At 41.1% G+C, this 19761-nt stretch overlaps 2 protein-coding genes across 2 annotated transcripts in view; both read right to left on the bottom strand.

The window, feature by feature from the left end:
* Positions 1-2264, bottom strand: part of LOC127096169 (FAD-linked sulfhydryl oxidase ERV1) — a 42831-nt gene extending 40567 nt beyond the window's left edge. Inside the window, exon 1 of the mRNA XM_051034779.1 lies at positions 2113-2264. Within this exon, the coding sequence (XP_050890736.1) occupies positions 2113-2222 (110 nt within the window). The 5' untranslated portion in view covers positions 2223-2264. The remainder of the gene's footprint in view (positions 1-2112) is intronic.
* An 11493-nt stretch (positions 2265-13757) lies between these two features.
* On the bottom strand, positions 13758-16109 carry LOC127096168 (uncharacterized). Its single transcript, XM_051034778.1, has one exon. It carries the CDS (start codon positions 16107-16109, stop codon positions 13758-13760), a length of 2352 nt encoding a protein of 783 aa, XP_050890735.1.
* Positions 16110-19761: the final 3652 nt, after the last annotated feature.

Here is a 19761-nt window from a genome sequence, read left to right as displayed (position 1 = left end):
TCTCAACCGTACCTCTCTCACTCAATCGCTCTCTCTCAGACGAGACTCTCTACTCTCATCACTCTCACCGAATCTATCAACAAATACATGAAAATGATAAAAGGAAAAAGGAAAGAAATTCTCACAAAGTGTCACGGCGGCGGTGAAAGGCGTGAAGAAGTTGGCCTCCCAATCCAGGTATCCGATTTTGGGATTTTAGGGTTTTTGTTTGAGATTTTCGCCTCCAAGTTTTTTTCTGTCCTCAATTCCTGATTCGCTTCTCCTTTTATATTTCTGCAGCTAGGGTTTCAATTGGTGTTTTTTGTGTTCCAGAAGAGTAACTCTGCAAAGCGCTTTGGGTGTTCTCAGAATCAAATTGCCTGTTTGATGCTAGACTAGAAACGGTAATATGGACTCATACTTTCTCTTTGAATTTTATCTCTATTCCATTTTGGGATTTTTTTCTGGAATTTAACTGCCTTGCTGTTTTTCTTTTAACGCAGTGAAAATTGGTTACAAGTGGAGTGGATGGTCCCAATCAAATTTGTTCATTTTCAAGCTTTTGAATAACCAGAGCCTGCCATTGGTTTGTTACTGCATAACATCAGTTGAAGGAAGTTCTGCATGTTTTACCTACTCTACAACAGACACTAATCCTGCAGAGTTCACCGCCAAATGAACCAGACAAATCACTTTTGCAGATTGTTTTGAATACTTGAAGATGTTGCGGTTTGGTTGATGTTGGAGGATTATACGATGCTAGCAAACCTGCCAATGGCATCTTATCTAGTGGTGTATCATGTAGGTGCTTTGACATATTGAGTTTTTGTGAGCCAAGCTCTGCTACGGATTCTGCTGTGGATTCTGACTTGTGGAGGTTTGCAATGCTATCTGTTTGGAACCCATTACCATGCTTGTATTATACGAATTGTTATGATGCATTGGTAATGGTCAAAAGTTGATGTGAATAGGCTTGGTGTTTGGTCATGCCTGGTATCCTGTTCTGCAGGATATTGACAATATGTTGCAACATGCTCACTTGGCTTAAGGCTGGTTATCCAGTTGGTTTTAGGGTGTTAGCATTGCCATGTCTTATGCAGGTATGACTCTTTGGCTTATTGTGTGGCATAATTGGCATTGTTCTGGCTTAAGTGGGATGCAATCACATGGCTTGCATTAACTGTTGACTGCTTTGTTGGGATATTTGCATGAATCTTGCTACAGACTTTTGGTTTGTTTACTTGCAGGTAAGCATGGCTTGTGGATTTTGTGTATGCCTCTGGTTGTTAATCAACATGCAAAGTGGGCTAAGTTTCAAGACTGAGCTTACATATTTAACTTGGTGTAGTATTATGATGATGTATTTGTGCAGTATGTTTTGTAGTACCACATGATGCAATTGTTCCTGGTCTGAGTATATGCTGGATGATGCATGGTTGAATGTTTCTTGGATGCCATTTGTATGCTAGGTGTTTGCGGCATGATGTGCACTTGACCTGTCCAGGTTTGATGGTTGCAGACATGTTTGCTTGTTCCTGCAGGGTGTTTGCAAGGCAATGTTAAATGTGTTGATGAGGATGGTAAGTGAAACTTGGTTGGTCCTCTTGCAGGCAAACTATTGGTTGCGCTGGTTGTTCTTTTGTATGCTGCAGGAATGTTTGGATTGATACTGTTCCATCACCATTTTGAGGGAAGCTAAAGGGTCGAACAATTCATGAATTAATTCTTGAAGAATTCCGCCATGACCTTTTCATGCAGGAAATTGGTTTGCCGATGCTTCTATTGACAACATTATGCACATGACATAGCCACTGAGAAAATTCAGCATGTGACCCCGACTGTACAGGATTTGATCTAAGAACTTCTTTAAAATGATTTGCACATTCACTGCAAGGGTACATTCGAGACAAGATCTGTACCAGTTCTTTTACATCTTTCTTCTGTTGTCTTGTAGGATTGTCTGGATACTGAGCAGCAAGAGTGTGAAGAAAAGTCCATGTAGCCCTTCCAAGGTCTTCTTTAGTCACAAGGGTAGAGGACTTACCTTTGACAACAGGATCACGTGGTTGTACAGAAGATGTAGTTTTCACAAATGGGGCTTTGATGGAGGCATTGACAAAGCCTATACCAGAGGTTCCTGATGACTGGATATGATGGCCTATGAAATTAGATACGTGATGTTGAACAAAATTTGCAACTTTCTCAAAGTTATGAAATAAACTCTGTACTGAATTCTCCGACATGTTAGTTACTGTTGCGGTTTGCTTCTGTGTGTGTGGGGTGCTGTTGTTTTGCAGGTTGTAGTTTGATGAACTCTAGCTGAATGATTATCATGAGAATCCATCGTTCTTCTCGTGATCTTAGAGTGAGAAGTTTGGTTAAAACCTTTGAATTGGGTCCTGCTGGCTCATGCTCACAGCAGGTTTATGCTTGGCCATTGACAACACTTATGGTTTTAGGTCATGGCATATTAGCAACACTTCATGGATTTACCTTAATGTTGGTTATGACTTTGGTCTGTGCAGGTTAGGCGTTGCAGCAGGTTGGTATAGCAGGGCAAATGCAGCATGATGGAAGTTAATTGGCAAAGCAAGATTCCAAAGGTTCAAGGTGTGACCATGTTGACATTAAAGTGAAGAAGCCAAGCACAAGTGGTTAAACCAAAGATAAGATGGACATGGATAATGGAATGAGAGTTATGTCCAGTCACTTAGTGATTAGGGATGACCAATGGCATAGGGTTGACTTTGGTCAAAGTTGACCAAAAAGTCAACTGTTGACCAAAGTCAACAATTGGTTAAAATTCAATTTTATTTGCATTTTTCTTGTAAATGGATAAATGATTGATGATTGTGGTGAAAATTAAGGCTTTTGGGTTTTGTGTGACTTTGGTCAATGTTGACCAAAAAGTCAACTGTTGACCAAAGTCAACAATTGGTCAAAACTGTCAAGACTTGTACCCTTTTTTCTTATGTAGAATCAAATGTGATGGTTTAGAATGATGTGAAATGAATTGAAATGGTTTGAAATTTGTTTTACAATTGGTTTATTTTATGACTTGAGTGCTTGACTTTGAAAAGAACATGACTTGACTGGTAGTGTGTCTTAACAAGGCCATGAAATGATGGTATAAGATTAGGATTTGAAAGGGATATTCATGAATCAAGTGGCATGATGGGCAATTGGCTTGTGACACAAGAAGGTTGGTTGTTCGGATGACCAAGACCATATGTGCATTAACAATCACATGAACAACACCATGACTTTGGATCAAGACCAATCCTCATATAAAACCAAAGTAAGGTTAGGCCAAGCATGCTAAACAAAAATAAAAAACATAAAACATTCAGGACCAAAATCGGGGTATGACAAAAGCTGTAGGAGCAAGTCTTCCGCTTCAACTCTGGGACCGTTGCCATCTCTATCAGTTAATAGACTCTAGAATGTACCTGAGAAATGATATGCATGCAGAGATTAGCTTTTCTTTTTTCTCTTTTTTCAATTCTTTTTTTTTATTGCTTATTTTTTTGAAAATAAACATGCTATGATGCAAATGATGCAGACAAGACTGGTTGGCTGTGTATCTCAGAACACAGGATCGAAGCTTCGGCTTAAACTCGGAACCACAATTCATCTGAAACCCAAAGTCATATGAGAAACTGTCATCTGAACCCATAGTCACCAACAGGATCACAAGTCACCAACAAGTCACCAACTGTACCTGTAATAATGATCATTCCCTCCCCACTCACGGGTGTCATCTAGGCCAGGGTAAGGTCGAGAGAAACGCAGCATAAATAACCTTTCATAGAATATCATCATATACACACCCGAAGTATGTAACGATAATATCCTATCAGGGTCTGAACTGCTCGTGATATCAATGTTCCGCTAAGTGGCGCAATACCACCCGCTTCCCATGAATCACTATATTCCTAAGTATCCTAGATTTCACTCATGGCCTGGGTATTGGGCCTTTTACCTCATGTAACTCCCACCCCAACAGAGAGAAACAGACAACCAGCCAGCCAGATGAACAGATGAATATGAATGAATACAAACATAAATGCAAACATAAATGCAAACAATAAATAAATGAATGCAATAAATAAAACAGCAAAAGCAACCAAAACCCTAACCTAGAGAGCGCTAGGAGAGACTCGCTTAGGGAAGATGGACCAGCAAGAGGTCAACTTCTCTTTGTCCCCAGCAGAGTCGCCAGCTGTCGCATTACGCGAAAAACCGGCGGGAAAAAGAGACAACAGAGCCGCCACCGTGCGTTATTTATCCCAAAAGAGAGAAAGGAAACGCTCGAAGTAAACCTGGAAAAGACATGGTCTCGCGACCAAAGAGAGATGGGATCGGGAGTCGGTTATGCGAAGGGAAGGTATTAGCACCCCTACGCATCCGTCGTACTCGACGGGATCCACGCACAAAAGGAAGGATAAAGGTTGCTAAACACTGCTCAAACATCAAACACTGGCTGAAAGGAGACACAGGAAAGACAAAAGAAACTAACTCGGCAGGATATCGCATCCTGGGCCTACGTAGTCTGTCAGGAACAGACATCAGAGTCGACGTAGTTCGGGACAGGGGAAAACGTGCTCGCTAGGATGTCGCATCCTATGCATACGTATCTTCTCGGACTAAAGAAGAATCAGAGCACTCGTAGCTCGGCTAACGCACGCCAAACAAAACCACACAGGAAACCGACTGCCAATCGCTGGACTTACGTCAAACTCCACACAAAACAGGCAAACATGGAAACCGAATGCCAATCGCTGGACTTACATCAGACTCCGAACCAATAAACACACACTGGAAACCAACTGCCAATCGCTGGACTTACGTCGGACTCCAACATGGAAACCGAATGCCAATCGCTGGACTTACATCGGACTCCAACCAGAAAAGGAGAAACAACTCACACAAACAAAACAAAAAGGGCGCCTGGAGAGATCAGCTCATCTCCTGCCTACGTACCTCATCTGGTATGAGGATCATGGCGACGTAGTTCCCCTACGCAGGGACAAAGGACTAGCCTAACCAGATACAAAGGGAGACACAAACTACTAGGGAGACTACGACTCGAGCCTAGAAGTTGTCATGCATCATAGCCCTATGTTAAGGTTGCTATCTAACTTGCACAGGAAGCAAGCTAACCTAAACATGACTTGCACAGGAAGCAAGCCAAACTAATCCTAACTTGCACAGGAAGCAAGCTAAACTAAAAAAACACAAACACACAAGCACAAATAGCACACACTATATGCAATCAGTTGGCTCAATCAAGGTTAGGTTTTAGTCGAGGGGTCATATCAACCTCGACAAACAAACCACTGTAACAGGGTGATGTTAGCTCTTAACCCTAACATTGAGAGTTAGGGTGAAGCAGATGAAATAGGAAGTGAGGGGTGTGCCTCACAGCTCTTATCCCTGGCCCGGGAGAGCTTCAGACAAATGAAAGTGTGGGAGTTCAGAAAGTTGGAACTCTTCTATCCACATGACTGACACAACAAAGATCTTGAGCTATTATCCACAATGCATCAACACAAGGTGTGTGAGCAAAGTGGATGACTCACTGATTAGCAGGAGATGGACTACACATCTCTTGTATCTGCCAATGCCTCTTCACTTAGGAGGTCTTTGATATGTACAGGGGACAAAGATAAACAATCACAAACATTGCCTCTTAAGGAGGACTTCAGGCAGGTGCCTGACCACATAACAGGCCAGGTCTTCCAGACTACATGGAGAAAAGAAAATATACCTCAATGCTCAAGCTATCAAGCAAAGCAAAAGCAAGTTCACAAAGGAACTATAGCAACTAAGGTACCTGAAAACAATCTAACACAATCAGTATACAAGTCAACAAAAGTCAAACAGACAAACTAGTGGTCAACAGTCAACAGTACACAATTAAACAGACAAGCATCAAAGCACAGGAAGCGAAGCACAAGCTCAACTCAAAGGAGCTAATACACCTACAAGACAACTCAATGTTAATCAACATCAATCAAATAGGTAGCTCAAGCCAATGAACCAATTCCTCAAGGCCATATGCTTCTTGTCCTGAAAACACAACTCAACCATAAGCACAAACCACTAGGACAAGGCCTAGGGTCAAAGTGGGAGAAATAATCCAAAACAGAACATGAAAATTGACAAGAAGCAAGCTCAATCAATTAGGAACATCATCCAAAAAGTCTCACATTCATATCATACACCAATTTCATTTCATAAAGCAAACATGGCAAGGCATGCAATTTGAAAGCTCATAGAAGCAAACAGAATGAACCAATCCACATAAACTCAAGAATGACTCAATAAATCCCAAGAAAAATCATGGCTAAACATCACTCATAACATGATCATCATACCAAATTTCAAGGCATTTGGACAAGTTTAAGCAAGGCAATTAAATTCATAAAGGCAAGGTATACACAAACAAGCTCAAACAAGGCACAATTGGATGCATCATCTTAACATAATCCTAAAACAGAATCCAAACATGATATGGACATCAAACCAAAGCCAAGACAAACTTCAAAGTGTCTAGAAAACATGTGCAAAATTTCAAGTTCATATGATAAACATCCACCATTTCACAAATCATCTAAGTTCATGACTCTCAAAGAGTCCAAACATGACCAATCAGCAAAGAAAATCTCAAACAAATTGGAAATACATTCAAAAATTCTACCAAAATTCACAATCAATCCTAACATCCAAAGGTAGCATCATGAAAAAAATCACATCAATTGGCATTGAATTGGCATGGCAAAGAAAATCCACAAGTCAAGCAAGCAAAGGTGTGACACACATTGTCACACCTACCTTAACCAAAGCATATCTCCACAACCAGAAATGAGAAAAATGCGAACTCTATACTAAATAATCCCTAAAGGTGTCTAGTTTAAGCATGCAAAGTTTCATAATCATTGGATTAAAATCCATCATTGCATGATCAAAATGGCAACCAAGGTACAAGATAGCACATGTATATACATTCCCTAAGCAACATAAAAATCCATGCGTGCACAATTTTTAGAAAATAACCATAAAATACTAGACATCTTGAGGGACATCATGCAAAAAATCCCATCTCATTTGGACAATTATTCATGGACTTATGAATTTTTGAAATGGAGAAAAAATTAAAAAACAATGAAGCACAAAGCATGAACATGGAGGAAATAATGACCAAAAATGCTAAAGCATGGTTTGAACTGTCCAGAGCGGGGAATCGAAGTGTGTTGGGATTTGAAACTAGTGCGTTTACAATGAAACGCCGCGTTTCATTAAAGTTGAGGTGGCAAGGTGAGTGACTGAGAACCAATCAAGACGCCATGTAACTGCCACGCTGTACCACTACATGAAGATTAACATGAAAATCCATGCAAACGCGCGCCTGCTGGATCAAAAGCAATCTGGAAACTAAAACCCTAGGATGTTCATCGTGTTCATCACAGATTCATACGCTCAAGAACAATTGTACCAGAAATCAAAAATGAATACACCATTAGCTTCATCTTTCAAAACACAACATGGATCGAGGCTTGGATTATGCTAAATCATCCTAGGTTCAAAGATTCGCATGCAAGAACATTCATACTTTAAACTTAGATTCGACATAACTCATTCATTTCTTGATGAAATTCCACGATACGAAGCTCAGTGCATTCTACATTCAAAGATCTACCACATGCATATCCTAATTTCATGAATGGTGATGATCGAATTCTAACCTTAATTGAAGTGCAGAACTGGATTTGTTGTTTTCAAGCCTTGTAAAGTCCAAACAGCGGCTCTCCAATGCTTGTACAGTGTGATGGATGAAGGTTCAATGCTCAATTGTGCTTGATGCAGCTCAAATCCTCAACTGCCATTGATGAATGCTAGCTTCAACAGTTCCCAAAACAGCTCGAAATCCTTGAAATATTGCCTCAACCTTGTTCAAAAATGCTTGTGGAGGATGATTTGATCAAGAACCAAGCAATGTTTGTGAAGAAATTCGCAGGAAAAGTGAGAGCAAAAGTTTGAAGAGATTTTGCAAAATAGATCTAGATCTGAGATTTTGATGTGTTAATGATGAAATCTGTTAGGGTTTCACTTATATATCATCTGTTAATCAAGTTCTTAATCATGTTCAGCCATCTGGTAAGTGGAATTAGTGAAAACAAGTGTTTATGCAAAATTGATATTTCCACCTCTATGCATGGTATGAATGGAACAGTACACGAAATTGGGCCTAAATCCACTCAAAATTCTATTTGTAAGCCAATGGAAGTGTTGAAATGTGTAAGCAATGCATTACTTTAAAATTTGAAAATTCCATCCAAAAATCAAGTGAAAAATCAAAAAATTATGTGATGAGAATGCATGGTTTTTGATGTACGTTTTAGATAGCTCATGTCAAAATAGAAATGTTACAAAAAGAACCATCTCATTTGGACTTATGGTTCAAAAGTTATGCAAGCTTGAAGTTCAAATTGACTTGGCAATGATTGATCCATAACTTTTCAACCACACATGAGAAATTCATGTTCTTGGACTTTTTGGAAATGGGAGAGCAAGATCTACACCTTTCATGTTGGACAAAATTTAATTTGAAGCTTTCTTGATGATGTAATCGTGAGGAGAAAACCTTTCCATTTTTGGCAATTTCAAATTACAGGTCACTTACTATTTTTGGAAACTTCTCTTCTGACCTCAAATTCTTCATTGTTGATGTTTGAAATGTCAAATGAGACTTGTATGGACATGAATGAGGCCTCTCTAACCATCTCCCACCTTCAAATCCATGATTTCATGCACAGTTGACTTTGGTTGACTTTCTAGGGTTTCAGATGCATTGTGCAATGACTAATGAGCTTTGAGCATCCAACCTTTGGCCAAACCACTTCAAAATGATCCCTAGGTCTCATGAACTCAATGAACCAACCCTAGGGCTTTGCTTCAATAGGAAATGCACTTGCTTGCTTGCACAATTGGATCTCCTGACTAGTCTTGACTGATGACTTGCACTAGGCAATGGACAATGCAATGCTATGCAGTGGACAATGTTAATGTTAATGACCTACAATGAAAATGAATGTACAAAATGAGAGGTGCAAATTTGAGGTGCTACACATAGTTGTGAGGAATAGAGCACCTCCAAAGTATGCTCTCTTTACAACGTATGGGCCTTCATAGTTGGGAGTCCACTTCCCACGTGAATCTTTGTGTACTGGCAAGATCTTCTTGAGCATGAGATCTCCTTCCTTGAACTCTCGAGGATGGACCTTTTTGTCAAATGCCTTCTTGATTCGTTGCTGGTACAATTGTCCATGGCACAGAGCGGTCATACGCTTCTCATCAATGAGGTTAAGTTGATCATAGTTGTTCTGGATCCATTCAGCTTTGTCCAGCTTGGCTTCCATCAATATTCTCGTTGAAGGTATCTCTACTTCAACTGGGAGAACTGCGTCCATCCCATACACTAAGGAAAATGGGGTTGCCCCTGTTGAAGTGCGGACTGAGGTCCGATATCCATGCAAAGCGAAGGGCAGCATCTCGTGCCAATCCTTATAAGTTTTCACCATTTTTTGCAGGATCTTCTTGATATTTTTGTTGGCAGCTTCAACAGCACCGTTCATCTTTGGACGATATGGAGAAGAATTATGGTGGTCAATCTTGAAACTCTCACATAATTCTGTCATTGTCTTGTTGTTCAAGTTTGAACCGTTGTCGGTGATGATCTTGCTTGGAATTCCATAGCGGCAGATAATCTCCTTCTTGATAAAGCGAGCAACCACATGTCTCGTCACATTGGCGTAGGAAGCAGCCTCTACCCATTTAGTAAAGTAATCGATGGCGACTCTATAGCACCAATCATGTCGATGCCCCACATTGAGAAAGGCTAAGGTGATGTTAAAACATTCAACAGTGTTGGCGGTACATGCACCTTATCAGCATAAATTTGGCATTTATGACATTTTCTAGCATAGCTGAAACAATCGAATTCCATGGTCAACCAATAATAGCCAGCTCTCAAAATCCTTTTGGCCATGGCATGTCCATTGGCATGGGTTCCAAAGGATCCTTCATGAATCTCCTTGATTAACATGTCTGCTTCGTGTCTATCCACACATCTGAGCAGAACCATGTCATGGTTTCTCTTGTAAAGCACATCATTGCTCAAAAAGAATTTGGACGATAACCTCCTCAGAGTTTTCTTATCCAACAGTGTAGCATCTTCTGGATACTCTTGACTTAAAAGATATCGCTTGATATCATGAAACCAAGGTTTACCATCAGTTTCTTCTTCAATCAGCTGATAGTAGGCAGGCTCATCTCTTCGTTCGATTCGAATAAGTGGAGCTTCATTATGGAATCTGACTTGGTACATTGATGCTAATGTTGCCAAAGCGTCAACCACTTGATTTTCTACTCTTGGGATGTGATGGAAAGTGATATCGCCGAAGTATTCTATCATCTTCACAACATGAGCACGATACGGGATCAGCTTCGCATCACGGGTCTCCCATTCACCTTTGACTTGATAGATCACCAAGGTTGAATCTCCATACACCTCAAGGATCTTGATTCGGAGATCAATTGCGGCTTCAAGACCAAGGATACAAGCTTCATATTCTGCGACATTATTCGTACAATCAAAGCACAACCTTGCTGTGAAAGGGGCAAAGCCACCATTTGGATTCATCAAAATAGCTCCCACACCATGACCACTGTAATTGGAAGAACCATCGAACGCGAGCTTCCATCGAGACCCTGGTTCTGGTCCTTCATCTGGGCCTGGGGTCTCACAATCCTTTATCACCATTATATCCTCATCGGGGAAATCAAACTTTAATGGATGATAGTCTTCAACTGGTTGGTGAGCAAGATACTCTGCTAACACACTTCCCTTGATTGCCTTCTGGGTTACGTATTGGATGTCGTACTCTGACAAAAGCATCTGCCAACGGGCAAGTCTTCCAGTTAAGGCAGGTTTCTCAAAGATATACTTTATTGGATCCATTTTTGAGATCAACAAAGTAGTATGGCAAATCATGTATTGCCTCAAACGACGAGCGGCCCATGCTAGCGCGCAACAAGTCTTTTCCAAAAGTGAATATCGACTTTCACAATCAGTAAACTTTTTACTCAGATAGTAAATAGCATGTTCTTTCCGACCAGTTTCGTCATGTTGCCCCAGCACGCATCCCATTGATCCTTCAAGCACAGTCATATACATGATTAATGGCTTTCCTGGGACAGGTGGAATCAGAATAGGAGGCTCTTGCAAGTATTGATGGATCTTCTCAAAAGCATTTTGACAATCAGAATTCCATTCAACAGCCTGATCTTTTCGAAGCAATTTCAAGATAGGCTCACACGTGGCCGTCATGTGTGAGATAAACCTTGAGATGTAATTCAAACGTCCAAGGAAACCTCTAACTTCTCGCTCGGTGCATGGAGCAGGCATTTCTTGTATAGCTCGGACCTTGTCAGGGTCCACCTCAATTCCTCGTTGACTAACGATAAAACCAAGCAACTTCCCTGAACGGACACCAAATGTGCATTTTGCAGGGTTTAATCGTAATCTAAACTTTATGAGGCATTCAAACAGCTTCTTCAGATGGCTCATATGATCTTCTTCATTCTGAGATTTGGCGATCATGTCGTCAACATAGACCTCTATCTCCTTGTGCATCATATCATGGAAAAGAGGGACCATAGCTCTTTGGTAAGTTGCCCCAACATTTTTGAGACCGAAAGGCATTACCTTGTAGCAAAAAGTGCCCCAAGGGGTGATAAAAGTGGTCTTCTCCAGGTCATCTGGAGCCATCTTGATTTGATTGTATCCAGAAAAACCATCCATAAAGGAGAAGACAACAAATATTGCAGTGTTGTCTGCCAAAGTATCAATGTGTGGTAGAGGGAAATCGTCTTTTGGACTAGCTCTGTTTAGATCCCTATAGTCAACACACATCCTCACCTTACCATCCTTTTTGGGCACAGGTACAATATTAGCTACCCATTGTGGGTACTTCGCCACTGCTGGTCGTTTGACTTCTTCACGAATCTTCAGAGCCATATCTGGTCTCGTTCTTCGGAGTTTCTGTTTTACTGGCGGGCAATCTGGCTGAAGTGGCAGCTCGTGCTCAACGATGTCGGTGTCTAGACCTGGCATATCCTGGTATGACCATGCAAATACATCCACATATTCTTGTAGCAGCTTAACCAATCTCTCCTTGACACTTGCTTCAAGTGTGGTGCCAATTTTAACTTCTTTCTTCTCTTCCTCTGTGCCAAGGTTGATTGTTTCCACTGGTTCTTCATGTGGCTGAAGGGCTTTGGACTCGTGCTCGAGCAGCCTTGCCAATTCGTCGGGGATGTAACAATCTTCTTCACCCTCTTCTTCCGCTTGGTAGATAGGGGAGTCAAAGTTATGAGAGGTAGTAAAGTCATTGGATTCAACGGGGTTATCATTTATTCTGCATGTTTGAATGATTGATTTCTTTTAGAAAAGTAAAAATAGAAAATGCATAAATGAAATATTTTTTTGTTTTTGAAAAGATTGCCATTTTTTTATAAGAAAACCCAGTAAATGAAAAAAGAGTTTAACAAAATGTCTTTCATTCATTGATAATGATTATTTGAAAATGAAAAAGGGGCCCTACAACGTGATCCATTAGCCTTGGGCAGAGCTAAGGATTTGAAAGGAAAAAATACAACAATTATTACTTTGACAAAGGAAAAATTTCGGGGATCTCAACCGCCTTCCAGTTGTTCAAAGCTGTCTCACACCGGTAAACCAAACATGGCTCATCTTCATTTGTGGTGCTATCTTCAACTGCATTGACTTGATCTCCATGGATGAATCCTGTGCTGAGGAATACTTCCTGGATGCTTTGAGTGTTGTCCTTTGTAGGGACTCGGGCTCCTTTCGCAGCGGAAGGCACATATCCCAGACCAAAGCGATCATGCTTCTCACGAATATCAATAAGTTAACCCCAACCTTCATGGTTTCCTCCTTCAATACTAGACTTTGCGCTTTTCAGAGACGCCAAAGACGAACAAGCTTTCCCAACAGGGTCCTTCATTTCCACAAAAGTGGCATTGGCTATTTCAAGAGCTTGGAAAGAAGTTTCCAAAGCGTCCTCATCAGCCTCAATGTATCTGAAGGATGAAAGGTGACTGACCACAAAGTCCTCCTCTCCAGAAATGATGATTAATTGATTGTCCACTACAAACTTCATTTTCTGATGTAAGGTGGAGGTAACTGCCCCTGCAGCATGAATCCAGGGACGCCCCAATAAGCAGCTATACGCTGGATTAATATCCATGACTTGGAAATTAATCGAGAATATATGAGGGCCAATCAATATGGGTAATTCAACCTCTCCAATCACTGTTCTCCTGGAACCATCAAAAGCTTTCACTACCAAGGCACTAGGCTTCATAGCTGGTCCTTGATAAGATAATTTGGCGAGTGTTCTCTTTGGCATAACATTCAAAGAAGATCCAGTATCAACCAACACTCTTGCCAAAGCATCATCTTTGCATTTTACCGAGATATGGAGGGCACGATTATGATTTTGTCCAACCTCAGGTGATTCCTCTCCACTGAAACTCAAAGTATTGCAAGTTGAGATATTTGCCACAACTCCATCAAACTGGTCTACTGTTATGCTTTGTGTTACATGAGCTTGAGCAAGCACCTTCAACAAAGCCTCCCTATGGGCTTGGGAATTCAACAACAGAGATAAAATAGAGATCTTAGACGGCGTTTAATGCAACTGGTCCACAACCTTGTAGTCACTTCTCTTGATTAACTTCAAGAATTCCACAGCATCTTCGGATTGGACCACTTCGGGTTCTTTAGCAGGAGTTACAACTGTTGATTCCTTGGCCGACCCTTGAGGAGTCACGTTGAATTCGGGCGTATAGATTCGACCGCTACGGGTCATTCTGCTCATTCCTGCAATATTGGTGACGTCTTCACCTACAGCTTTTGTCACTTCAGCGTCTGAACTTCCTTCAACCACCTTTTCCACAGCGGTAATCTCATATTTCCAAGGCACAACCTTGGTGCTCTCGTATGGAAAAGGCGTGGGCATACATATCTCGACAGGCGACAACTTACTATTCACTGGAACCACTCCACCACTATAATATGGGATTTCAACTGGTTCAGGTAAATTGAAACAAGGTTCAATCACCAACACATCCTCGTTCTTCACAGCACTGGATATTTGAAGCACTCCTTCATCCATCAAGTTTTGGATATTGTCTCGTACCACCTGACATCCTCTTGGGTGTGTGGCACACTCTTCACAATTGTCATGATCAACATTAACCAGGCCAACTTCCAGCAATCGGGCATGGAATGCTGCCAAAGGAGTCTTTACATCATCCACCTTCTCAACCATAACAACAGTAGATGCATCTTCAATGGCGTTCACCGCAGGATCTCCATGGGGAGGAAGAGGATTTCTCTTCACATTCGGTCTCATGTCCTTAAAAGACAAGATCTTGCTCTCAATCAATTCCCGAATCCTATGCTTTAGAGCGTAGCAACCCTCTAGGTCATGCCCGGGGGCACCCTCATGAAAAGGACAATGTGCATTAGGATTGTACCATGGAGGAAGACGATCAGGTGGAGGTCCCAATGGTCTGGGAACCACCAACCCCTTTTGCAACAAGGAGGGATAAAGCTCAGTGTACGACATTGGGATTAGATTGAAGGTCGCCCTCTCCCCTTGCCTTCTGTTTTGGTTTTGAGCATTTTGCCTCGGCGCTTGAGCTCTCGGTTGTTGATAAACAGGAGCTGCTGGTGCTTGTTGATAAGCTGGAGGAGCCGCGGCACGTGGTTGAACCGACGCTGGTCGATAAGCTGGAGGCGCTTGATAAGTCTGAGCAGGCTGTTGATTCAATGCAGGCGTCACAGCGGCTACGTACGGCTGAGGAGCGTATTGGACGGGATACATGGGTTGTTGATAGGGAATTGGTTGTTGAACATACTGCTGAGGTGGATATTGTTGTGGTCTCCTTCTTGGAGGAGCTCTTCCCTGACCAACAGTCACATCATTTGTTTCCCCTTCCTTCTTTCTGGGAAACCCTCCAGAGAACTTCTTTTGATTAGCGTTTGAAGTTCCAGCTACAGCCGCCAGTTTGCCATTCCTTACACCATATTCCACACGAGCTCCTATAGCAACAAGCTCGGAGAATCCCAAAGAAGAACTTCCAACCATCTTCTCGTAGAATTGGGGTTGGACAGTGTCGATGAACAGTTCAGCCAATTCCTTCTCAGCTAGAGGTAGTTTGACTTGAGAAGCCAGCTCCCTCCATCTCTGAGCGTACTCTTTGAAGGACTCCTTATCATGCTGAAACATGCTCTGCAACACTCTTCTGTCAGGCGCCATGTCCATATTATATTTGTAATGTTTTATGAACGCGTCTGACAGGTCTTGGAAACACCTGATCCTATTATGATCCAGACTTAGATACCATTTGGAAGGAGCCCCACTTAAGTTGTCCTGAAAACAGTGGATCATTAGCTTGTCGTCCTCCACGTGTGCAGCCATTTTGCGGTAATACATGATGAGATGGCTTTTAGGACAAGTATGCCCCTTGTATTTGTCGAAGTCCGGAGTTTTGAATTTTGCTGGAATCACCAACCCGGATACAAGGCACATTTCTTTGGCAGCAGATCCAAAGACGTGGTCTCCTTCTAGATCTCGGAATTTCTTCTCAAGGAGCTGCATGTTCTCCTTTACCTCCCTGAAGTCCTCAAACCTTACTTCGTCACCAGCAACAGTTGAGTCAACAGTCTGATACATATGGTTTTGATCTTCATAATGAGCAACATGCCTAGCATAGGCGGCTGGTGGAACCACAATATGGATGACTGGACGTGCGTCGGTGTAAACTGGTAATGGCACAGCTTGTTGGACAGATTGCCCCATTTCGTGCACCACCTCCGCTCGGGGGACGAAATCATAGGGTAGCCCATATGGAGGAAGGGTTGAGGGTAACGTCCTCTGAGGTGGGACTTCCACTGCTGGGCCCGTGGTCTCTGAAATCACGGTCGCTTGTGGAATCTCGAACCTGAAGGTTAAAGCTTGCAGCATTTCTCGCATCTGGGACATGCCTCCCTTGATTTCATCTAGTTCAGCTCTAACTCAGGCGCTCTCTTGTTCTTGTTCAGCCATTCTCTGTCTTGCTCTGGCGCGAGTATTATACTGGTGTTGAAAATTCAGCGTGAAACTGGGGGAAGAAAGGGCGGAATGAGACTCTATTTGGAAAATGTATGAATGCATGTATGGATGCATTTTGTTTGATAAAAACCAAGAGTTTTGCTTTTTATGCATATGCAATGAATGGATGGATGCAATGTTTTTTTTTTGGACAGGTTCAAAGGTCCGAGGTATGGATAAATTTGATTGCTTCCCAAAACGGGGTTCTCACCGGGTATGATCTAGGGCTTTGTTACAAAGGATCCCCAGAGTCATTGATTCACAAGAATGTTTGACGCTTACGGGAAATACTTTCCGGTCGTCAACTCTATCAAGGGAATCTATTCTGGGTGAGGTTCTCGTACCGACTCTTACGAAGTATTCACCTCGGGAGTCCGTACTACGCAACCATCCACTGGGTTCTAGATAGGGTACTCAGAGTCATGGATTCAAAAGACTGTTTGACGCTTACGGAAAATACTTTCCGGTCATCAACTCCATCTAGGGAATCTATCCTGAGCGAGGTTCTCGTATCGATTCTTACGAAGTATCCACCTCGGGAATCCATACTACGCAACCATCATTTCTAGTTGGCCAATGGTTCAATATTCTAAAAGGTTCTTAGAGTCATTGACCCCTTTGAAACATCGAAGCTTACGAGGTATACACCTCGGGCGACAATATTTGCAAAAGGATCTACTCTAAGTGAGGTTCTCGTACCGACTCTTACAAAGTATTCACCTCGGGAGTCCGTACTACTCAACCATCGTCCTATCTTATGTTTTTTTCACTCTAGACTCGGGTGTAGAGTCTTTCCCACATGGTTTGCAATCAAATACCCAAGTACCCAACACAGTGGAACCAATATTCAACAAATATATCAATATAATATTAAAGATAATGAAAAGCAATAAATAAGGAAAAGCCACACAATTAAATAGACAAAGGCACACAAACGTCCTAACTAGGCTTGACTCAACCAGAGATTCTGGGTTCGATCCCCAGCAGAGTCGCCATCTGTCGTACCTCAATGAAAAATATGGGAATACGACCTAAAGCGAAGTGCGATCGCACGCTCGCAATGATGGACTGAACAGATTCGCCACCGAACTTTATTTATTCCTAAAAAAGAAAGGGGAAATATCGATAAAACCCAAGAAAGAACAACAATGATTATGGTCGTCGCAACCAAATCAGGGTTCGGGAGTCGATTACGCAAGGGGAAGGTATTAGCACCCCTCACGTCCGTTGTACTCAACGGGAACCATTAGGTCAGTTGTGCGCGTTAGTGTTAGTTTAAATGTTAGGCTTTTCAAGTTATTAGGTGGGAAAGAAAGAATAGATAGAGAAGAAATGTTTTTGGATTTTTGACGAAAGACTAAACATAAGTTTTTTATTAGTGGGCCTGACAAGATTTACAAATCCTGCTCCTACGTATCTCATTAGAGAAATCAAGGCTTACGTAGTTCTGGGTAGAAAAATGTTTGTTTGTTGGTCGATTTTAGCGAAAGCTACTTTGTGTCAAATCGACGAAAACATTGTTGGACTACCCAAAACAGGTGGAGAAACATTGCCTTGCATTCTTTTGAAACAAAATACCTTTCGTTTGTGAAAAGGTTTAAGAGGTCAATTGCACTGCGGCGAAAAAAGAAATTGATTGGTTTGATGTGTTTTGAATAATGGCGAGAACTTGGATGAGCAAGATATCCATCTCGAATCCTAGTCTCAGGAGTGCGTGGTATCCACCATGTTCCATTTCCATCTTATTTGCAAAAGTATTTAATAAGGATTAAGTGTTTTTGAATTTGATTGAGAAAGGGTTTGAAGAAACCGCATTGAAAATTTTAGACGATGGCGAGAGCTAAGATAGGCGAGGCATCCGCCTCGAATCTTAATCTCAGGAGTGCGTGGTATACACCACGTTCCATTTCCATCTTTATTGAAAGGTGTTTGGATAGGAATTAAGTATTTTGAGTTTTTGTTATGAAAATGACTTGACATTAGATCAAGCATTTGATGAGCGATTGAGAAAGATTTGAATGAGTGTTTGAGAGAAATAGAATAGATAAATTTGGATGATGGCGAGAGCTAGGATCGGCGAGATATCCATCTCGAATCCTAGTCTCAAGAGTGCGTGGTATACACCACGTTCCATTTCCATCTTATTTGCAAAAATGTTTAATAAGCATTAAGTGTTTTTGAGGTTTGATTGAGAAAGGGTTTGAAGAAACCGCATTGACAATTTTAAATGATGGCGAGAGCTAAGATAGGTGAGGCATCCGCCTCGAATCTTAATCTCAGGAGTGCGCGGTATACACCATGTTCCATTTCCACCTTTATTGAAAAAGTGTTAAATAAGAATTAGGTATTTTGAGTTTTGTTGTGAAAATGACTTGACCCTAGATCAAGTATTGATGGACGTTTAAGAGAAATTTGGATGATGGCGAGAGCTAAGATAGGCGAGGCATACGTCTCGAATCTTAATCTCAGGAGTGCGCGGTATACACCACGTTCCACTTCCATCTTATTGAAAAGTGTTTAGATAGGAATTAATGTTTTTTGAGTTTTTATTATGAGAAATGGCTTGACGTTGGATCAAGCGTTTGATGAAAGTTTGAAAGGAATGGAATAGAATGGGGAAAAAGAAATGAATTGATTTGTTTATTGAGAAAATACTCGACGTTGGATCGAGTCTTATTTTTGATATTTTTGGAAATGGTTGATTTTATTCTTGTGTTAGTCGCTAACTAAACAGTCAAACAAATAAAGAAATAAAACAGTACAAAATTATTACACATCGGGGGAGTGGGGTACATTTTGTCAAATGGGGATTCAAAGTCATGAAATAATTAAATCGGGCCCAAACAACAAATAATGCAATGTATGAGTGTAAGTGCAAGAGAACTGTCTCATTGTAAGAAGGCCCAAGAGTAAGCCATGTGAAGAAAATAAATAACACAACAAGTTATATTTACAAAACACTTTAAAAATTAAATCGAAAAAAAAGGATAAAATCGGGATTTGCACGAATGGAAATTGAGGGACACACAAAACCTAAATAATGTGCTCAAAGCCGGTTTGCGCATGTTGACAACAATTGAAATGTCATATGCGATTAATCGAAACGCGGCGAAATACTATAAATATATCGATAAAAATAATCATGGATGAACAACATGGAAATCGTTGAATCCATAAATTAAAATCGATGTTTAACAATTCAAATAAAATAAAAGGGTAAACATTATGAGGTGATTAAAACAAAATGTGAAATAGAAATTAAAAATGCTATAAAATCAAATATGGCACCCACAAGTATTGAACCCAAGACCAAGGGTTTGCCAAAGCATCCCTTTACCAACTCAGCCATACAAGCATCCTTGTTGTATGACCTCAAGCAATAATACATAAGATAAAAATGAACCAAACTCTTAAATAAAGCACAAAGTTAAAAAAACAGTAGCAGGTTCTTATAAACATTTTCATCTTCATCCAGCGATATTTTTCTTTCCATTTTGAAACATCAATTTTAACAGCCAGATAACATCACAAACAA

This window comes from Lathyrus oleraceus, chromosome 6 (assembly GCF_024323335.1).
Source record: "Lathyrus oleraceus cultivar Zhongwan6 chromosome 6, CAAS_Psat_ZW6_1.0, whole genome shotgun sequence".
In the NCBI taxonomy this organism is placed as follows: domain Eukaryota; kingdom Viridiplantae; phylum Streptophyta; class Magnoliopsida; order Fabales; family Fabaceae; genus Lathyrus; species Lathyrus oleraceus.
Note: the sequence above shows the minus strand (reverse complement) of the source record. Positions and strands in the feature narration are given on the sequence as shown.

Coding starts and splice junctions, on each gene's coding strand:
- LOC127096168 (XM_051034778.1), bottom strand. CDS start 16,109: ATGCGAGAAATGCTGCAAGCTTTAACCTTCAGGTTCGAGATTCCACAA.